Below are 17,498 nucleotides of genomic sequence, written 5' to 3' on the forward strand. Positions count from 1 at the left end.
GAACTAGTCGACTTACTGCTAACCTAGGTGTAACGGTCATAGACCCCACGTGGGATTGTATGGAGTTACCGAATGCAGTGATGACTTCGGATTTCCTAGGCACCGTCATTGGGACAGGATTGTCTGCTTGCTCGCTTTGTATAACACCGTATAAAGTGCACCTCTCCTTTGGCCTGGGTTCTCTGCAGGTGCTTTTACAGTGGCTCTGTGACTGCCTGCAGCGTTCCCGCCCCGAGAGTAAGCTGCTTGGTGTTTGGCGATGATTCTTTTCCTTCCTGTCTTATATGTCACTGTGGAACTGATTATCCTCTCAAATTGGAATCAAAACGTTATTATTTCCTCTGAGGCTTCTCATAGACTGCTTTAAAGAGACTGTGAGACTGAGACAAGCAGAGCTGGGTATTCCTCGTGGGAAGTTGGGCTGCATCAGGAGAACCATGGGAAGGAGATGCACACGGAAGCCCGTGAAGTCTCCTAGGCTCTGTTCCATTTGCTGCTGAGCGTTGGCAGCTGTGAGGCTGAAAGTCTCTGTGTGATGTGCAGCTCTGGATGAAGGCACAGAGCCTGCGGGCATCTGTATTATTTTAAAATGGTCACGGCTGCACCAAGGCACTCTTTCAGGGCCTTGATACAGGCTGTGCTCCAGCAGTCACTGCAGCAGTTGGGTGTCTTTCCCATCACAAGTCTGGATTCCCTGTTGGAGAGGGCCTTGTGTTCGCTAATGCTCTTCCTTAGGAGTCTGCCTGCTGCAGAGGCTGATGTCAACAGCCCGGGGTGATACTGAGGGAGCAGAGGGCTGGGGCGCTCAGGACCCGAGCGCCTCCTCCTCTCGCCGAGAGCCAGCACACTGTGTGTCCAGCAGCGAGGGTGCAGCCAGAGCGCTGGAGCTGTTACTCTGCACTTGTGCCCTGGCCTCGACAGCCTGCGGTCTGGCCACGAGTTATCCCTCCACTGTGGGCCTCACACGGGGCTGTGAGTTCTGCGGTGTGGCCAGCCTGCTGGGGCTGGGTGTGCAGAAGCCACCCCAAGCCTGTACGGGAAGGAACACCCTGGAGGGTAAATGCAAAAGCCAGGGGAATGTTTTCATATTTGTAGGCTTAAAGCAAGGCCTTTCAGTGCCTTGTGGCCTGTGGATTGTAGGCTAGTCAGAAAGATCTTCATTTACTTAGCTGGGCATAGTGGCACATGCCTGTGCAGGAATGTGTGCCATCCTTGCTGAGTTATGTTGGTGTAGACCAGGTTTAGAGAAGAGGATCAGATATGTCATCGTCTGAAAATATGAACTGTTATTATCCTCGTATGTTTGCATCTGAGTGCATGGAGTAAACAGCAGGGCTCTGATGCCAAGGAAATGCCTTGAACTTAGCTGAATATTCGTGGTTTTCTGTTAGGATAAAAGGTTTCACAGCACCAATAGCAGCTGATTTAAAATTAGTACAGGAGCGTACTGTATTCAAAGTGTTTGGGGCCAGGAAAGTTACAGATTTCAGGTCTTTTCAGATCTTGGAATGTTTGTGTATGTTTGAGCCATCTCGGGGACAGAGTCCAAGTCTAACCACAGAACCATCCATGTTTCATATGTGATTTACATGTGACGGTGGAAGGGAACTTTCTACAGTATTCCCAATGATTTTGTGCATGAAACAGTTTCATGGTGTGGAAGTTTCCACTTGTGGTCGTGTTGTTGCTCAGAGTCTGAGATTTTTGAGGTTTTCTGGGCTGTGTTTTCTGAGTGGCCGCGCTGTATCCGAGTTCTGCATGCATTGGAAGGCCCGGTGCTCAGCTTCCCAGCTCTGTGTTCAGGGACGGCGCAGGGCAGCTTGAAACCCATGGTGTGGGAGCAGCTGTGCTCTGGAGTCAGAGTGTAACCATCAGGGCTTCACCTTGGAGCCACTGTTAGGTGCAAGCCACACGACACTGACAGTATGCCAGGCGTTCCGTGTTCTTCTGCAGATGTCGCTAACACAAGAAATACAGCTTAAAAAGAGCAGCCTTTGTCCACAAGTGAAAATGCAGAAGCCAGCGGTTCCCCAGGGCTCCAGAGACTGGAGAGTGCTGCTCCGGTTGGGTGCCTCCTCCTCTCAGCTCTGAGTGGCCGGACTGTGTCCTTTCTCCCTGTCCCTGTCCCCCTGTGGTCGCATGGGTCAGAAGCTGCTTTTCTTGCCACATACTTGGCAGTGTTTTCTATGCTCCTGCCTGTCGGTGTAGGTCTTTATCATTTTGTCCTGTTCCCAGAGGGGGTGGCTTTTCCTTTTCAATGCCCTGGCATCCCTGTGTCTCACGTGTCACAGAGGCCTCTGGGATTTGCAGCCCAAGGTCAGAGGGCTCCACCCAGCTCCTCCTGGAGGACTGTAAGGGGATGACAGGCCATTTAATCAAAGGCCTCATCTGCTGGCCACGTGGTCCTGAAGCCAGGAGAGCAAAAGAGGCTCAGCTCACACTTTCTAGAAAAGAGCCCAGTGAAGGAAGGGAGATAGGAGGGAACAGATGGGCTACAGGAATCTGCGTGTGTGCAGTTGGCAGGGAGGCCCTTAGACCTTGGACCCCAGGTGCTTTCCATGCTGGGTCCCACTTGGCAGATGCAGGCAGCCAAACCTGATTTCATCATATGGACAACTTCTAAAAGGCACATGTCTTGCTACTTCCTCATCACTTAGACATAATACCCAACACCCACAACTTTTGGCTCACAGTTTGTACAAGTTTCAGCCCGTAGTCCCTTAGCTCCGAGGCAGGGCACCACAGCAGAGGGGAACGGGGAAGGGGAACTGCTCATGGTACAGCAGCAGGAAGCAGAGAGAGATCAAGGGAGGCAGGAGGAAGACAGAGCCTTCAAGGCCACGTCCCCAGTGACCCACTTCCTCCAACCTGGCGTCACCTCCCAAATCACATTCAGCTATAAACCCATCATGGACTAATCCCCTGCTGAGTATCACACCCCATGGTCCAGTCACCTCCCAGAGCCCCAGCTATGAGCACATGAGGCCTTGGGGGGGATCCAGATGTAAACCATACCGCATACAGAGGCAGACCCATGGGGGTATTTTGCAGACATAGACAAGCTTATCCCAACATTTAAAAAAAAAGACAAAGGGCCCAGACTATCTGGTACAATGCTGAAAAATAAGAGTAAAGTCGGGGAATCAGTCTGCTTACACCATAGCTGCAGAAGTAAAGACAGTGTGGCCCAGGCAGAGGTCGGGACCGCACAGATCAGTGGAACAGAAGGGGACCCAGAAGTAGACCCACGTAGATGTCCCCAAGTGATTGTCAGCAGAGGTGCAAAAGCAGTTCAGTGGAAGGAGGCCAGCCTGTTCCGCACACAGTGCTGGAGGATGAGGTCTCTGTACACACAAGAATAAACCTGACAGAACCTCACATACAGAAATAAAGTCAGAATTGATCACAGTCTTGAGTGTGAAATGTAAAACTATGAAAAGTATAGGAAAAGCATGTAGGAGAAAATACATGGGAATGACATTTGGGCAAAAAAAGTTCTCAGGTAGACACCAAAAGCACAATCCGTGGAAAAGGAAAGTTGTTAACGTGGACCTCACCTGGACAATACGCACTTGCTCTGTGGAAGAGTTTGTGAACAGAACAAAAAAAATCTAATTAGAAAGTGAGCGTATAGGCTGCTCCCAAGATTTGGCTATTACAAATTGTCCTGCTGTAAACATGAGTATGCGAGGTTCACTGGAATATGATGACTTCAACTCTTTCAGGTTGGCTATTACGAATTGTCCTGCTATAAACATGAGTATGCAAGGTTCACTGGAATATGATGACTTCAACTCTTTCAGGAAGATGCCTTGGAGGGGAATAGCAGGGTCAAGTGGAATTTCTAGTTTTAGTTTTCTTGAGGAATCTCCATGCTGTATTCCATAATGCTTGTACTAGTTTACATTCCCACCAACAGTGTAGGAGGTTCTTTTTTCTTCCTGAAGCCTTGTCAGCATTTGTTGTTATCTAATTTTGTGATGATGGCTATTCTTTCTGGAGTAAGACGAAATCTCAGTGTTGTTTTGATTTGCGTTTTTCTAATGAGCAGAGATATTGACGATTTTTTATAAATTTGTTGGCCATTTGTATTTCATTTTTTTTTGGTATTAAATTCTTTTATTGGTACATTGTCATTTGTATTTCTTCTTTCAAGAAGTGTCTGCTCACTTTAATAGCCAGTTTTTTGATTGGGTCTTTTATTTTGGGAGATCGAATTTTTTTGCATTCTTTATATTGTCCGGATATTAGTCCTCTGGGCAGGCAAAACGTTTTCCTGTTCTGTGGTTGTCACTTTACTCTATCGGTCATTTCTTTTGCTGTGCAGAAGCTTTTGATTTGGTATGGTCTTATTTATTGATTCTTGGTATTATTTCTTATGTAATTAGGGTTCTATTCAGAAAACCCTTGCCTCCATCTGTGTCATCAAGCATTTTACTAATTTTATCTCCCAACAGATTCTTTTTTAACATTTAGATCTTTGATCCATTTTGATTTTAGTTTAGTACATGGTGAGAGATATGGGTCTTGATTCAGTCTCCTGCATGTATGGAGCCAGTTTTCCCAGCGCCATTTGTTAAAGAGGCCATCTTTCCTCCAGTTCAAGGTTTTGCCCGTTGTCACAGATCAGATAGCTGGATGTGTGTGAAGTTATTTCTACATCATCTATTCTGTTTCACTGATCCACATGGCTGATTTTTTTTCCAGTACCATGCTATTTTTATCAATGTAGCTTTGTGGTGTAACTTGAAGTCTAGGATTGTGATGCCTCCTGTCTTGTTCTTGTTGCCCAGGATTGCTTTTGCTATTTTAGGTCCCATCTAGTTCCATATGAATTTTAGGGTTGTTTTCTCTAGTTCTGTGAGGAATGCTATTGGTATTCTGACTGAGATTGTGTGAAATTTATGTATCAGTTTTGGAAGTGTGGCTATTTTGACTATATTGATTCTGCCTATCCAGAAACAAGGAATATCTTTCCATTTTCTGTTGTCCTCTTTGATCTCCTTTTTCAGACTGCTATAGTTTTCATTTTAGAGGTCTTTTACTTCCTTGACTTGGTTAGTTCTTAAGTATTTAGTAGTTCTTGATGTTATTGTGAAAGGCCTTTTCCTTCATTTCTTTCTCATTGGTTTATTATTGGTGTATAAGAATGCTATTGATATTTGTGTGTTAATTTTGTATCTTACTATGCTGCTGAATTTGGTTATTAATTCTAGCAGTGTTTTGGTGGAATATTTTGGATCTTCTGTGTAGAGGATGATGTTATCTGCAAAGAGTAATAATTTGACTACTTCCTTTCCCGTACATGCCCCTTTTATTTCTTTCTCTTGGCTGATTGCTCTGGCTAATGTATTGGTAACTCCATTGAACAACAGTGGGGACAGCAGATGTCCTTTTCATGTTCCCAATTTTAGAGGGAAAGCTTTCGGCTTCTCATGTGACATGTTATTGGCCATTGATTAGTCATGAATGGCTTTTATGAGATTGAGATAAAGTCCTTCAATGCCTATTTTCTATTTTGTCATGAATAGATGTTTGATTTTGTCAAAGGCTTTTTCTGCGTGTACTGAGATGGTCACGTGAATTTTGTCCTTGGTTCCATTTATGTGGTGTATTACATTTCTTGATTTGCATAGGATGAACCATTCCTGCACCCCTGGGATAAATCCTATTTGGTCATGGTGTGTGACCTTTTTGATGTTTTGTTGCATTCTGTTGCCAGGATCATGTTGAGGATTTTAGCTTCTGTGTTCATGAAAGAGATTGGTCTGTAGTTCTCTTTTTTTGGTTGGGTCCTTTTCTGGTTTTGGATTCAGGCTAATGCTAGCTTCCAGGAATGACTTTGGGAATGCTGCTTCTTTTCCAATTTCATTAAAGAGTTTGAGGAGTATTGGTGTTGGATATTCCCTAAAGTTCTTGTAGAATTTGGCAGTGAATCCATCAGGGCCTGGGCTTTTCTTAGCTGTTTTATTTTTTATTACTTTTTCAATTTCATTACCTGGTATCAGATTATTCCAGGTTTTTATATCTTCTTGGTTCAGTTTTGGTAGTTCATATCTATCTAGGAATCTACTCATTTCTTCTGATTTCTCCAGTTTACTAGAGTACATGTTCACAAAGTAGTTACTAGTAGTCTTCTAAATTTCAGCAGAGTCTAATGTAATTTTGCCTTTTTCATTTCAAATTGCATTGATTTGAGTCTTTTCTTTCCTTTTTTGGTAAGATTGGCTATGGATTTGTCTATTTTTTTTGGTACCGGGGATCAAACTCAGGACCTTGTGCTTGTGAGGCTGGCAGCAGCACCACTGAGCGAAATCCATGGCCCTATTTTGTTTATTTTTTCCAAGAACCAGCTCTTTGATTTATTGATTCTCTGTATTGCTTTTTTTAGTATCAATTTTATTAATTTCTGCTCTGATCTTTATAATTTCCTTCCTTGTACTAGTTTTGGATTTAGATTCTTCTTGTTTTTCTAGAACCTTGAGGTGCATGATTAGATTACTTATTTGGTCTTGCTCTGTTTTTCTAATGTGGGCAGTCACAGCTATAAATTTCCCTCTCAGAACTACCTTCATTATGTCCTTTAGGTTCTAATATGTTGTACTGACATTATCATTTGATTCTAAAAACTAATTCTTTCTTTGATTTCTTCTGTGACCCATTGGTTATTCAGAGGATATTGCTTAATTTTCATGTTTGAATAATTTCTGTGGTTTCTTTTGCCATCAATTTCTATTTTCATCATACTACTTTCTGATAATATACATGGCATAATTTAAATTCTTTTTTATTTACTTAAGCATGCTTTGTAGGGTAGCTTATGTTCTATTTTAGATAAAGTCCCATGTACTGCTGAGAATAATACATATTCTATTGTTGGTTGGAATACTCTGTAGATATCTATGAAGTCCATTTGTTCAAAGGTTTGATAAAACTCTTCTTAGTTTCTTACCTTGTTAACTTTTTTGTCTAGTTGACCTGTTTATTTGTGACAGTGAGGTATTAAAGTTCCCCACTATAATTGTGTTGGTGTTTATCTGATCTTTTTAAATGTTCAGTATTTATTTTACGAAGTTAGTCACGCTGGGCTTTGGTGCATGTATGTTTATAATTGTTATCTCTTCCTGTTGAATTGTTCCCTTAGCCAATGAGTAGTGACCTACTTTGCCTCTTCCGTTTAGTTGTGGGTGAAACCCACTGTGTCTGAAATTAGGATAGCTACTCCTGGTTTTTTTCCGGAATTCCATTGCATGGAATATTTTTTTCCATCCTTTGATTTTTAAACTGTGGATTTCTTTTTGGATTAAATTTCTTGCTCACTGCATATCACTGGGTTTTCTGTCTTGATCTGTTCTGTTAATCTCTGTGCTTTGATTGGAGGGTGGAGATCATTCACATTGAGAGTTACTACTGAAAGTTACTGACTTATTCCTGTAATTGCATTATTTTACTGTTGCTGATTTCCTCTTTGTTTTTATTCTTTCTGCTTAACTGCTCACCCCGCCTGGTGTCTTCATTCTATTGATTTTTGGGCATTGTTGCCTTCATTTTCTCTTTCTAGCATATCCTTGAGAATTTTTTATAGTGCTGGTTTAGTGGTCATGAATTTTATGAGATGTTCTTTTTGTTGTAGAAAGCTATTAGATCTTCATCAGTTTGGAAAGAAAGTTTTACAGGATGTGTAAGTCTGGGTTGAAAGGTATCTTTTAGGGCTCGAAACACTTGGCTCTAAGCTCTTTTGTCCTTTAAGGTTTGTGGTAAGAAGTCTGCTGTAATTCTGATGGGTTTACTTTTATAAGTGATCCGTAGTGTTTCCCTAATAGCTTTTAAGATTCTGTCCCTGTGTTGGAATTCTGGGATTTTGACTTATGTGAGTGGAGAGGTTCTCTTTTGAACCTGGATATTTGGGTTCTATGTGCCTCACTTATCTGTATGTGCATTGATTTCCCTATATGTGGAAATTTTTCTGCTATTAATTCTGTAAATAGGTTTTTTGTGCCATTTGTACTGTCTTGTGATTTTTCACTTATTCCAGTTAATCTTAGATCAGACTTGTTTGTGTCATCTAGCATTTGTTGGATCTATTATTTATTGTCTTCTTTTTAAGGTATCTCTGAGGAGTTGGCCTTTGAAAGCATCCCTGTCTTCACGTTCTGATAGTTTGCCTTTACATCGGTCTTTTCTGCTGCCTATACTTTCAGTATAATTTTTAATCTCCTGGAATTCTATTGGGAACCTTTTCATGGACTCTAATTCTCTGCTAAGCTGGTCATTCGTGTTATTTTATCATTTTGTTTAGTTCAGCTCCCTCTTTATTAGTGTCTCCTGCAAACTCCCTAGTTGTTTTATTACATTCAGTGTGTACAATGATCCCTCAGTTGTCAAACGGCTCCAAGCTCGAACTTTCCACGGCTCAAACAGCACAGTTTGAAAAAATCTGTTTGGCTTTTGTAACTTTGCTTGATAGTTAAACCAAGAATCCAGTTTGAGCAAGCCTTACTGGCTGAGAGTGAGACACGCAGGTGTCTCTCAGTGGACACAAAGAGGTGCTGCTTCGGCTTGAGTGCCGCACCTGCCCAGAGAGTGTGTAGCGCTTCTGCTCCTGCGTTGAACACTCATCACTGTGTTTGCTCTGCACTCAGTTTGCGTGAAATATCGTTACCATGGCTCCAAAGAAGGTTAGGGTACCAGCAGTAAAGGGAAGAGGAAAACAGTGAGAACCATGGTAGACTTAAAGAAGGAATCGTTATGAAAGTTGTTCAAGTCCTGGAAAAATGAACTTATAAATGCAATTTTGGGGCCTCAGAACTTAATTTGGTTTTCTATCATTTCTCATAGGAAAAATAAGCTCAGTTCTTGAACTTCTCCATATTCAAACGTGAATTTGGATTGACTTGAGTTTGACAACTGAGGTAACACTGTATTAAGTTATATCTTCCGTGAGCCCCTGGAGCACCTTATTGATCTGGTTTTTAACCTTCTCTTTTATCATTTCAAATAATGGCTTTTGCTATCCTCCCACTGGATGCCCCCTGGACCAGCTTTGGGGGAGCTGGGAATTGTAGGAGGTATTTTGCTACCTTGTCTTCTCATGTTTTTATTTTTGTTTGTTTTGTTTTGTGGTTAGCTTTACGGATTCTTATAGTGGAAAGACAGTATTGCCAGTATGGAGCTCTCTTTAGTTGGTCTGCTTTTCATCAGTGCACTCTGGGCATAGCTAAATTTAGTCCTTTGCCTCTTTCTCAAGATTTGGCAACTTTTGTTAATTGGGAGAGGAGGATGCAGTGTAATTGACCCAACACCCAGTCCTCTGAGAATGAACTGTGCAAAAGTAATCTGGGCATTGGCATACATAAAAAACCTAATAACAGCAATGATTATGCGGCTGTAGCAATATGAAGTAAATCAGCAACAGCAATATTGAACAAGTCAAACTTGGTATTATAGCATATCTTAAAAATAAATAATGTGTCACCATTAACCATAGAAAATTAATCTGTCATTACATTATAAACACTATGAAAAACCAGATGTTGATGTACAGCAAATATCTACTCATGCAACAACTATACCTCCATTAATGATAGAAAAGAATTCAACAATAATAGAATTAACTATCTAAGGATTAACAAAGCTGTGTGGTTGCACTGTTAAAGGGCTGCAGGTGTTTTCCTCTCATAATGCATCGCACATTTCCTCAATTGTATTAATTGCAGTAAAATTTCAAAAGTGTGTTTCATTGAATAGAAGAAGCCCAAGTTATTTGTGGTTCATAGAATCTATTATCATCTTAATACAATGCCAGACACTGAATGTACTGTAATGCTATATGAGACTATCAGCCACAATGTTATCACTTCAGTCTCTGATAAACACGAAGATCAGAAATACCATTTGGTCGTGTTGAGATTTTGTGTCCCTTTGTGCAGGAGAAGTGAGCAGAACTGGTAAGTGACTTGCTGCACTCATCTGATACGTGTGTGTGTTTGGTGTTTTATTCATAAAGTCATCAAAAATAAGAAAAGTAGCTTCCTCCCTGTGTCTTATTCCATTATCAAATACATTATTATGATTGCATATTCAATTCCTAATTGGAAAACAAAGCGCGAAACCTGTGAAGAGAATGTGTGGTGAGGGGCACAGCCTCCTCCCTAAGAGCTCAGTTCAGGGTCTGACTTTTTCCTCCTGGGATTGAGGAGAGGGTTTGTCTGTAAAATTCCCATTGGCCCAAAATAAGCCAAGTCACCTGCAAGATTCAAGGTAGGCACAGACTTGAAGAGTAATAAGAGCTTGTTTTAAATGAACTCCGCAGGACACAACTGAAGCCCATGAATGGCCAACCGGATTTTATGTTCATCCCTCCTGATTGTACTTCCATATGCTTTCAGAGAACATTGTCCAAAAACTGGTTCCTTAAAGAAATTGTGTCGGGCTGGGGCAGTTTGGGGTTTATTGACCCAGCCCAGGTGGTGGGCGAGGGCCCTATCTGGTGGCCAGAGAGCAGCAGGGGAGAATGGCAGACCGGCCTGCCCTCTTTCCCTTTGCCATATGGTGGGGACTGACTTCAGAATCCCTAAGTTTGGTGTCATTTAAGTAAATGTGGTGGAATGCTTCTTAACAATACAAACACAAAGTGAGAATAAGCCAGTAGTTTGGAGGACCAAATGGACTTGGGAAAAAAGGCACTCGAATGAAAGTTGACTTATCTGATTACTCCAGAAAAGCTTTGTTCTTCTGGAGGGGAAATTGCTTGGGCCCGCATGCCCATCAGAAGGCAGGAGTTCCAGAGAATGGCATCTTCTCTGTGTTCGATAACTGTGGTTGCAGGAGTAGCTGTTTATTGGTGCTTGCTATTTAGTACCAGTGAAATTAAACATTTAATAAGTGCTTGTTACAAACAAGTACTGTAAGGGGGCTGGAAATTCACATCGTGTGTGGAGAAAGATCTCAGGAGCCACCCTATATGAGAGTTTCCAGAGTGCTTCCCAGAGGCCATGACCTTGAACTGAGTCTTCAAGGGCACATAGAGTCCCCGAGGGTAAGTTTCACTGGGACGGTGGACGTCTATGGTAGTCAGCTTCTCTTCACTGGGACACAGTACCCAATACCCACAACTTAAAGGGACAAAGGTTTACCTTGGCTCACAGTTTCGGGGGATTCAGTCCATGAGCATCTGCTTCCAAGGCAGGAACATCCTGGTAAAAGGATAAGGAGGAGCAAAGATGCTTAGCTCACGGAGGCAGCGAAGCAGAGAAGGAGCAGTGCCAGAGAGGAAGGGGTGAGGGGTATATAGTACCCAAGGCCACGCCTCCACAGCCCACCCAGACACAGAAGTGTGCTGCCTCAGTTTCCCTCCTGGACTTCAAAGTCAGTCAAGTTGACACCATCAAGCTCAGTTGTCACAGCGGCTTCTACGGAAGCCAGGTGGTCTTGATGAGGGGCTTGGACACGTGTGCAGAGGTGTGCAGGTTCACTGTGAGAGTGACCCAGAGGCCACAGTGGGGTCCTAGGAGTGAGAGAAAGGACTCGAACAGCAGGGGCTGCACCGTGAGGGCTTCAGGTGCAGGGGTTCAGTCGCTGGTACTGTAAGATCCAGTTCTCTGCTGTTAGCCTCACGGTAACCTGAAAAGTGAGTTGATTTAGACTGGAAGGGTGAAACCAGTCACAGCTAAAGCTTGTTAAAAGTCAGTGCCTTTAAATAGCCTCGATGATTTTACTTTAACAACAGAAGGATGAAGATGTGTGGTATCCTCTCTCCCTTGAGATAATGTGGCCATCGAAAAAGATTGCAACTAATAGGAAAAGCGAGATTTGTGGCTTAACTGTGGCTCTAATTAATTCCTGTCCTTCCTGTGGCCACTGCCATGCACTGAGTAGACTGGGTGAGAGGGCAGAGCTGCTCTACAAGTCCGTATCATGTAACAGTACTATGAGCTCATCCTCACATGAAAGAGCAAATGCGTGCAAAAGCAGTGTCACTAGGGAAGGTCACTTTTGTGTAACTTAGATGGCATGAGAGCTATTGGCCTCTGCAGGGTGGCTTAGTTCAGGGGATCCCAACCTCCACATTTGGGGCAAGTTCACTCTCAAGTGCACCTTCAAGGCTGCTTAGTCGCATCCCGGCCTCTACACACCGGATGCCTGCAGCGTCCCTTGTCTCCTGGTTGTGACAACCGAAATGTTTCCTAAGGTTGTCAGGAGTCCCCTGGGTCAGGGAAGGGGTGGGAGGCAAAATCATCCTCTGTTGGGAATGTCTGCTTGGAGTCTGTGATAGTGATTTTACCAAAAAATGACCTCTTCCTCCTGCTGCAGGTCTGATGGCTTCATTGAAGCTCTGGACTCTCAAAAGTTCTTTGTGGACTTTTTCTTGCAGAAGTTTATTTAAATCTGCTTAAGGAGACAGGACATCTGCTTCACCTGACTGTCGTTCCCCTACTCCATGCTTGTACATTTGCATTTAATTGCTGGGCCTGCTGTCATTAATTTTATAAGGACATTGTTAGCCATATTCCTGGGCAAAATCATACACCAGTTTAGACCCGAGTGTGAACATGTGGGTTTCACGTGGAACCTGGATTCCACTGTTTGTCTCACACCTAATTCCCTTTAGTTTGGAGCAGCCACGTTAGCCTTTCGGTGTAAATTTTTTCACCTGGGAAAGGAAGAAAATAAGCTATAGTATCTATAAACTTGCCCTAGTTCTAAATAGCAGAGCTTCAGTAGTTTTTATGGTTTCTTTGGGCTATTCCCCTTTCTGGTGGCCTATGCTCCAATTTGGTGACATTCAGAATGCGCTCTGTGGAGTGAGTCCTCAGTGGTCCATGGACCATGATGCAGGTCTGTAGCAACATGAGTGCAGAGAGCAAACATTAGAGACCTTTAACGTAACTCAGCAGGACATTCTATGTCTATTGCATATGCTAAGAAAAAGGTGAGCTTACAGTCTGTGTAGACATAAGTGCAATTTTTCGGAAGTCATTTTTATTATATTTTTTAAAATATTGATTTGCATTGGGTTGGAAAAAGGAAAAACAAATGGATCTTTCACTGGAGGTAATCTAAGAAGCGCTGTCTGCAAATATGATGGAAAATTTTCCCTGCCTCTTTCTACTCTGGCCAGTAGAGATGTTATGTTTTACCTCTGTGGCTTAATTAAGAAAGGGGCAAGATATTGCTTGTTTACCCTATTAGCAGCATGAAGTTGGCAGGAAATAGCATTTATTATAAAGAAATCTACCTTCCAGAAAAGAAGAGGCCATTTCTTTTCAAAGTACACATAAGCTTCTCTGTCTGCATCCTCACACAGTCGAATTAGTGTAACACACTTGTCTCAGAATGTGAACACAGAGAGTGGTGAAATAAGCTGTTTGACCATCTTATTCCGTTGGGTTTTCCACCTATGAGATCTCTTGCGATGCCTGGTGTAGCGATGCTGCAGACACCAGTGAGTCCGGCGAAGAAAGCACAGGTGTGTTACCTTTGCTAAAGAGGTTTCCACAGATGCTTTTGAGCCTGCGTGGGCATTTGACTCACCCTGCACTTGGGAAATTCCTTCTCTGGACTCAGGTGGGCACTGACCTGTGCACAGGGCAGTGAAGCAGTGCTGCCCTCATCCCTCACCTTGGCTGCATCTCCATTATGTGCCCAGTTTTTCTCCGCCTGGTAAATCGTGGTGGAGGAACAAGGCTGCCAACACTGACGGGAAGCAGCAGACCCTGCTTCCAGGAAGCACAGTCCCAGACTGTGGACCCCTTGTTGCCAAACCTTATCTCATGCAGACCAGAAGAGTCCAAGGCTCCTGTGCTGCTCCTGGAGGGGGGGCCTCGCACGTGACCTGGCCTTGCTCGGGAAGGGTCCCCTGGCCCTCACTTCCTCCTGGCTCCTGTGGGTTTTGTACCACACTTCCTCCTCCTGAGCAAAACGCAGGATCTCTGACTGCCCTGTTCGCAGCAAATCTCACCCTTGCTCTAAGCTTTTAAATCCAGATGGTGATGCATAACCTCCTTGGAAAATCCCCCTGGCAGGCTTGGCAGTCATCTCACATTCACTTGGACTTAACCCCAATTGGATTTGGTTTGCTGATGCTCTGCCTCCATCTCTTAGAACAAGCTATTTACTGCCTGGCCAGGCTGTGCCAGGGGGTCGGCCATGTGCAGGGCACGCCACCCGTAAGCGTGTTTGTAGGGGAGGGTTCATGCTAGCCCAAATTGTTTTATATGGGTTTTCCTGCCTGAAAACTGACTGTTCATTTTCTGCATGGCATCTGCATTTCTAGTGTGCTAAAGGTTTCTGTGGTCCAACAGTTTACCTGTGTAACACTTTGTGCAAAGGAAATTAAAAGTATGTAGTTAAACCACTTCCCTAATGGGTTTCCAATCAGTTGGGCACTTTAGTAATTCAATTGGTAGAGCAGGAGATCGGAGGGTTTCTGAGCTCTCCAGCTCTTCATCACTCTTAAGGAGCTCACACCATGGCCCTGACGTTAACAGAGCGTCTGTTGGACATTTCCGCAGTCCTCGCCGATTCTGCTCCATGCATTAGGGTCTGTGCTGCAGTGGTATCTGGAAGAACCCGTGGAAGTCGAGTGTTTCCTATGTCTCAGGCAGAAGAAGCCTGTATGAACTGAGGCTGCTTTGCCAGCCGGAAGTACATCGTGGCTGCAGCAAGGCAGCTCATTGGTCTCTGCATGGTTCCTACTGTGACTTCCTCCTTCCGTGATTATTGGACTAAGCTTTCCAGACACCTACTGATAAATCTCTCCCAGTGGACTCCTTAGGATCCAGTGACTCCTGAGGCCAGCAAGTGCATTGTCCCAAAAGGTGCAGCCAGAGCATGGAGGGTGTGATTTGTACAGACTGCATCAAGTCTGAGGCTGAGTTCTTCACATCCTTACTTCTTTGACTCATTCCCAGGGACTTAAGTTAACTGGCTTTCCCCCTCTTTTGAGGATCGCTGATCTTTAACTTCTGTTTTTGCTGATGAACAAGTATGACATTTGTCCTGTTACGCTGACAGGTGATAATCCATGCATTGGTGATTTCAGATTTGTTCACTTTGGTAAGTAGGAGGAAAGTAAAAGTGAAATGCGTAGTCGTTGCTCTTGGGACTGGTAAGACTTTGAAGGTTTTATCTCGTAAAGACAGTAGCTCCTCAAGGGTCTCGGACAGGCATAGCATTTGCAGTCAATTCCTCTGTTTTAATTTCTGCATTTATTTCCTGCCATACTTTAAACTTCCCTCTCAATCTTCAGTGATTTTGAGTTCATTTAGCCTCCTGTGAGATCCCCCTTTTATAGTATTGACTTAGTTCTGATACGTTTTGCCCTTCTGTAAGCGTACATGAAGCCATGATCTTAGACATTTTGGTTAAGAGTTCATGTCGCAGTGTGTGACTGCAGCCGCATGCAGGTTGAAAAAGATTACTTGAAGACAAGACTTTGTTCAGTCCGAGAAGCACAGAGTGGCTGCCTGTGCTCAGGAGAGCCTCCGGGACCCAGCCGCAGCCTGGGAACCCTGTAGTGGTTCATTTATAACTCAAAATATGAGGACAAAGAAACAGAAGAGGACATTTCTGCAGGAGTTTTGGCCGAGGGGTAGAGAGGGAGTAGAGTGATTTGTTACATGGCATGCGCCCCTCCAAGCTCAGCAGGCTTAAGAGGCTGTGGGACACATGGACCAAAGCCAACATTTGCTGAAAATAACCGGCTTTTAATTCTGCTGACTGTTGTGCTGCAGATCTGCTCTAAACTGAACTCATCCATGCCAGAAGTTCTGAACTGTCCTCCAGAGAGCCCCTTCCTCTTTCTCATTCACTTCAAACACTCCTTTGACCAGGGTCTCCCCACACATTCATCAGTCTATGGTTTTTCCATTGGAAAATGTCACCCATGAGGTGAATAGGCTCAATAGCAAAGAATCAATGCAAGTTAATGGCAAATAGGTCCTCAGAAAAGCTGAGGTGTGTTTTGGGGAGAATGGCCAAGTGTACAGTGGCGGTGGATCCTATGATCGCTAGTCTTGGTGTGGAGGACGTAGCATCTTTTTCTGCAGAGGTAAAGGAAAGCACATTCATTCTTGGCTGTCTTCTCTGTGTTTCACATCTAGGCTGCACCTATGAAGGAAACACCTACAACAGCTCCTTCGAGTGGCAGAGCCCAGCCATGCCCTGTGTCCTGCACCGCTGCCAGGTAAAGTCCAGTGAGAAGCACCTCAGAGAGACTCTGCAGTGGCTGCTTTCTGCCCAACCAGAGTGAAACCCAAGCAGATGAACAGAAATGAGAAACAAATGCAAACCCTGCTGCATCCTTGCAGTTTATTGTGATGTTCACCATAACAAGACAGGCACAGGGTGGATATTGTGTAGGACTTGTTTCCAGAAACAGCAGAACTGTCTGCCATTGTAAATTGTGCCTGGAAAAACTCCAGGAAGATGCATATGTCCTTGGGGAAAATACACGTGTTCCTGTGAAATCATCTTTGAGCAAAACACAAATTCCTGTTAGGAGAAAGGAGGTATTGTTAGACCAGATGTGTTTTCCTTCTTTGATTTAGCAAGATTTTGAGCAGAAGCCCATCTGTAAACTGAATCAAACTGAAGCAATTAGCACACTGTAACCTCATGGATTTCACCTGACAAATCTAAGAACCACCGGTTCAGCATTGAAGGAGCCCAGGGTGGCTGACCCTCCCGGATTCCAACAACAGCAGCGATCCCACAGAGCTCTGGCACCCCAGGCATAGAACATGACATGATGAAACAGAGGAGGGACAAACCCAAGCTTCAGACTCATTTTCCTATCTCTATAGAAGTACCTGTCTAAAAGAATAGCAGTCACCACTTCTAGCATTACTTAAAAGTCCTTCTCTGTAGAGAAGGTGCTGTTAAATCATTTTATCCCAAACCTCATTTCAGTTTCCCAGCATCGCGTGTGCACTGGAAGGAGGCTGGAAGGTGAATATGACATGGGTATTTCTCTCCCATCTCATCTCGAGCTCACTGATGTTTAGAGTATTGAAATCTGTATTACATGTAGTCATGTTCTCATTAGATGCCTACGGTAGATCTTTACTGGATTCAATTGGAATCCAATTCTCCATATCAACATTTGGATTAAATATTCAGCTTATTTATGCTGTGAGTCTAAGTTATTTGTGAATAAGTAGTAGCTAAAATGGATATGAACAAGAGATTCACTGAATCAATCAAAGTTTGTTGAATTCTTTACTCCAGAGTATAAATTCCATCAGCCCCCTGCACAGAGAAACAGGAACAATGACTTAATACCAGAAGCCCCAAACTTTCCAAACTTTGCACCCCTCCATCTCTACTGTGTCTCTTTTCCTTTCAGTATTGGGGGTTGAAAACAGGGCCTCACATATAGTAGGCAAGGGTTCTACCCCCTATCAGCGAGCCATGTCACCAGCCCTTATTAATTTTTAAGACAGGATCTTTCTAAATTGCCCAAGCTGGCCTCAAACTTGTGATCCTCCCGAGTAGCT

The 17,498-nt window shown here is 43.6% G+C and overlaps 1 protein-coding gene across 9 annotated transcripts in view; it reads left to right on the forward strand.

Moving 5' to 3' along the window:
* The window catches only part of LOC147828384 (BMP-binding endothelial regulator protein-like), a 211,840-nt gene that overhangs the window by 68,712 nt on the left and 125,630 nt on the right, over window positions 1-17,498 (forward strand). For all 9 annotated transcript variants that reach the window (XM_087210127.1, XM_087210125.1, XM_087210126.1 and 6 more), the window contains one exon: window positions 16,104-16,186. In XM_087210127.1, the coding sequence (XP_087066253.1) occupies window positions 16,160-16,186 (27 nt within the window). In that variant the 5' untranslated portion in view covers window positions 16,104-16,159. The remainder of the gene's footprint in view (window positions 1-16,103; window positions 16,187-17,498) is intronic.

Source organism: Heterocephalus glaber, unplaced genomic scaffold (genome assembly GCF_053883595.1).
Source record: "Heterocephalus glaber isolate CG9 unplaced genomic scaffold, H.glaber_assembly_v1.0 deba00001111, whole genome shotgun sequence".
Taxonomy (NCBI): Eukaryota; Metazoa; Chordata; class Mammalia; order Rodentia; family Bathyergidae; genus Heterocephalus; species Heterocephalus glaber.